Genomic DNA, 4,410 nt, shown 5'->3' with positions numbered 1-4,410 from the left:
GGAATACCTATGAAAACGAGACATAACATCCATGTTTACGGAAAACAAACAGTAACAACGTAGCACAATGACAAAACGAGTAAAGTGCAAAAAATCTACCTGCAATGGGCTTTTAACAAACAAACATAAACGCGCAGGCGCGAGCCGAGCACACGCTCCCGCTCCGCACACGCGCGAACACTCTACTCCCGCTCCAAACCGCCCTACCATCTCATTGGCTTGTTTGAAGTCCACCGACGTCTCTGATTGGTCGCTTTTGAATTACGTCAACGCGGCCAGTTTGAATCAAGGAACTCGAAATTCAACGGGACGCACAGCACGTCTGCGAGCTCTTCCTCAGAGAATTTATCAAGACATCTGAGGAAAAAGAGAAAAAGATCGGACATTCTTCCACATTAGACGTTGTTCCAAATAAAGGTATGTGTTAGTGTATTAAAGTAGTTGTTAATCTGTTTCGATTTGGATTTTAGATATTTTTAAAGCTACACAGGCCCCGCTAGAACTCACGAGTTTAGGTTTATACAGTTTTTCATGTAACAAAATCTAGTATGTTATACAGATGAATAATCTCTTAGTTTATGTCCTTGATTAAATACAGATGCTGTATAAAAAAAGATTACAGACAAGTTTTTCTTGGCCTTTAACAGCTGATTCCGTTGCATCTTGTGGTCATATCGCTAACTTTACTGTAGTGTTGAAGCTGATATGAGAATTATGTACTTTATAAACAAAGAAACTCATTACAAGTAGAATTATAAATACGTATTAAAGTTTGATTGTGTTTTTGTACGTTTAGAGAGGTTTTTAGTCAGCCTAATACTACTCGTTTCAGTCTTTGAGATTTATGTTCAAAATAATATAACTATTTTTTAAGTGGATTGTAACATTTACATATTGCTTACCACATCTTTACTTCAGTTTTAAAAGTATTATTCACTCGTAATCCACTGTTTTGCCAGAGTTGGGAAAATGGATGACTATCTGAAGATAGAGAAGATTGGTGAAGGTAAGTAATGACCTTACTTGTCAGACGTAAATGATGTTTATGTACATTAGCTGGCAATATTATTTCGATGTTCTTTAGGCACATATGGCGTAGTGTATAAAGGTAGGAATAAAACCACTGGACAGGTGGTGGCAATGAAGAAAATCCGCCTGGAGAGTGAAGAAGAAGGAGTGCCCAGCACTGCAGTCAGGGAGATCTCTCTCCTCAAAGAGCTCCAGCACCCTAATGTTGTACGGTAGGACGGATAAAGTTGTTCTCTGTGTTTGAACGCATGAAACGCAAAGCAGAATTTCGATGTTTTCCTGTATCATTTACTAAGTTTGCAGATGAAGGTGTTGTGACTTGGTTCTGTTATCAAATTCAGACATTTGTCATTGCTGTGTCGCTGTAGAAATCTGTAGGGATACATAAATATACATATACTTTACATTTGTGCACAATTATAAGGGAAACATCACTTCTTGTTTTCTGTAATATTAGTGCCACCAAGCAGAATCACAGAAATGATTTTGAACATTTCCATAATACCTGTCTTAAACTGGTTATCTTTCTTTACAGTCTGCTGGATGTGCTGATGCAGGAGTCTAAATTGTACCTGGTGTTTGAGTTTCTGTCTATGGATCTGAAGAAGTACTTGGACTCCATCCCATCAGGCCAATATATGGACCCCATGCTGGTGAAGGTGAGGAGAATTGTGTGTGCTTAAGTAGATTGACTTTTTGGCACAGAGTTATTTCATTTTAGAGATTGCAGACCCATAGATATTATAATGAACTTTTTGCTTATTTTGAAGGGACACTTCACCCTAAAATGAAAATTCTGTCATCATTTGCTCACCCTTAGATTGTTCCAAACCTGTATACGTTTCTTCGTTTTGCTGAACACACAGGAAGAAATTTAGGAGAATGTCAGATCTCACCCACCATTGATTGCCATAGTAAGGAAAATAAATACTGTGGGAGTCAATAGGGGGTGAGATTTGACAATCTTCCTGATATCTTCCTGTGTGTTCAGCAGAACATAGAAATTTAAACAGGTTTGGAACAATCTGAGGGTGAGTAAATGATGACAGAATTTTCATTTTAGGGTGAAGTATTTTAATTGTGATGGTCAAAATCATTAATTGAAAGCATGTGTCTACATACTTTTGACCATGGAGTGTATTTACAAGACTGTTCTGTATCTTTTTCACCTGTATTCGTCCACATTTCTTTATCAGTAACTGTGTTTTCTCTGTAGAGTTACCTGTATCAGATCCTGGAGGGGATTCTGTTCTGCCACTGCCGCAGGGTTCTGCATCGTGACCTAAAACCCCAAAACTTGTTGATCGATAATAAGGGAGTGATAAAGCTGGCAGACTTCGGGTTGGCACGTGCCTTCGGAGTGCCAGTCAGAGTGTACACACATGAGGTATGCACACACTAATTCCAAAGTAATATGCAATTTACACTGACAGTGATCTGCATCAACAAAGTGATCTGAAGCCATTTATTTTTAATAAGCAACCATGACAACTGTCAACGAAAACAGGTGTGTTTGAAATATTTACAAGTATTTTACAGTCATTTACAAATGACTGCTGCAGTGACTATCAATGGCCAATGGTCTTATTGTATTACTACTCTGTAAGATTTGTGTGACTGACCACATACACTGGAAAACATGCATGTCAAGTTGTTGCTATTGAGTTTGGCAAAAAGAGTAACCTTTTTAGAAACAAAACATCTCATTTGTTTTATTCATATTTTAAGTGCATTTTGGGTCAAAGAAGCACTTTCTATCATACAACAGTGTTTTAGAATTACTGTCATTGTGAACATGACTTTGAGTTTAAGGGATCTGTAGGTATAAGTAATAGACCATGTTTGTTGACAAATTGTGTGAATTCATAGGTGGTGACACTGTGGTACAGAGCTCCAGAGGTTTTGCTGGGGGCTTCACGCTATTCCACACCCGTAGACGTCTGGAGTATTGGTACCATCTTTGCCGAACTTGCAACCAAGAAACCACTCTTCCACGGAGACTCAGAAATAGACCAGCTTTTTAGGATCTTCAGGTAGACTCGTTGATCTGATTGCTGCCAAAAAAAAGGGAAATTCAGTTTGTATTTACACTTAGTATTTAGTATAGCTTGTGTTTACAACAGGTAATAAGTTGTCCTACTATTACAAGCTGCATTTCTGCCGCCACCACCAGTTATCAGCATTAAATGACATATTTTCAGTTTAAATTAGATTCTATTTATTTGTTAATCTGTTTATTTTTATGTAGGACTTTGGGAACCCCTAATAATGAGGTCTGGCCAGATGTTGAATCTCTGCCAGATTACAAGAACACTTTCCCAAAGTGGAAATCTGGGAATTTAGCCAACACTGTGAAAAACTTGGACAAGAATGGCATTGACCTGCTTACGGTATAAAAACGTCCTTACATGCTGTTATTCCTGATAATTCTTTGTCTATATGGCTTCACATCTTTATTTTAATTGTCTTTTGTTTAGAAAATGCTGATTTATGACCCTCCTAAGAGGATTTCGGCACGGCAAGCAATGACACACCCGTATTTTGATGATCTGGATAAGAGCAGTCTTCCTGCCAGTAGCCTCAAAATATAGATACTCCAACTTGATGCCCTTCTCCATACACACATAAAAATGCAGTGTAAGTTTGGGGGTCTTTGTGAATTAACTCTAGAATTCTGGGAGCTGTTCTGTAAATCCAGAAAGCTAGTGCTGGTTTGATTCTGGAGGCACAGATGACTTGCTCCTCCATCCTACAGTAATGCAATCAGAGTCTTTTGACATGCAATAATTAACCTGAGTTTGTTTGTTACTTGGGTGGTTTATCTACTTTTTGTTTGTCTGGTTTTTGTATGTCTTTTTCTGATCCACTTTTATATGTTATATAACACCCGTTTGTAAATAAAACATATTTTTTGAGGGCCTGAAGTGAAATATTCAAAGAATAAACATGTGTTCTCAATAAGGAGCACGTTGTGGGATCCCATCATGGACTGGTGTCTTTTGTTTGGTCACTATTTTGTCAAATAGATTTATCTTCATTTATTCTCCATAAGAAGAGCTATGAAGTGTGTTTTGCTCTCGTCTTTGTTCACTTCTCCACTAAATCATGTGTTTTAAGAACATCTTGACCTAGTGTAATGAGCTCGATGATGTAGGATCATGCTGTCTGGCACATTAGTAATGAACCAGCATTCTCAACTGCAGTGAAAGAAAGCTTTGGGAACAAACGGTCTTTCATTTTTTTATAAAAGCATGCTCTGCTCCCGCTCTATGGCATTTCGAAGCAGTTTCCCTGTGTTGACTTCAAAATAAGGTGAAAGTACTGTCCACAATGTTTGGCATTTGTGGGTATTCCCCATTTGTCAGTTCTATAATCTGCAAA

General features: G+C 38.0%; 1 protein-coding gene across 1 annotated transcript; it reads left to right on the top strand.

The window, feature by feature from the left end:
* Positions 1–302: 302 nt before the first annotated feature.
* Positions 303–4,056, top strand: cdk1 (cyclin dependent kinase 1). The gene is made up of 8 exons (XM_057343603.1): positions 303–417; positions 960–1,006; positions 1,085–1,241; positions 1,565–1,688; positions 2,246–2,416; positions 2,899–3,062; positions 3,278–3,419; positions 3,507–4,056. The coding sequence occupies exons 2-8, from the start codon at positions 970–972 to the stop codon at positions 3,618–3,620; spliced, it is 909 nt and encodes a 302-aa protein (XP_057199586.1). The 5' UTR covers positions 303–417; positions 960–969; the 3' UTR covers positions 3,621–4,056.
* The last annotated feature ends 354 nt before the right edge of the window (positions 4,057–4,410 follow it).

This window comes from Triplophysa rosa, linkage group LG10, assembly GCF_024868665.1.
Source record: "Triplophysa rosa linkage group LG10, Trosa_1v2, whole genome shotgun sequence".
Classification (NCBI taxonomy): domain Eukaryota; kingdom Metazoa; phylum Chordata; class Actinopteri; order Cypriniformes; family Nemacheilidae; genus Triplophysa; species Triplophysa rosa.
The sequence above is the reverse complement of the archived record's forward strand: the minus strand, read 5'-3'. Positions and strand labels throughout refer to the sequence as shown.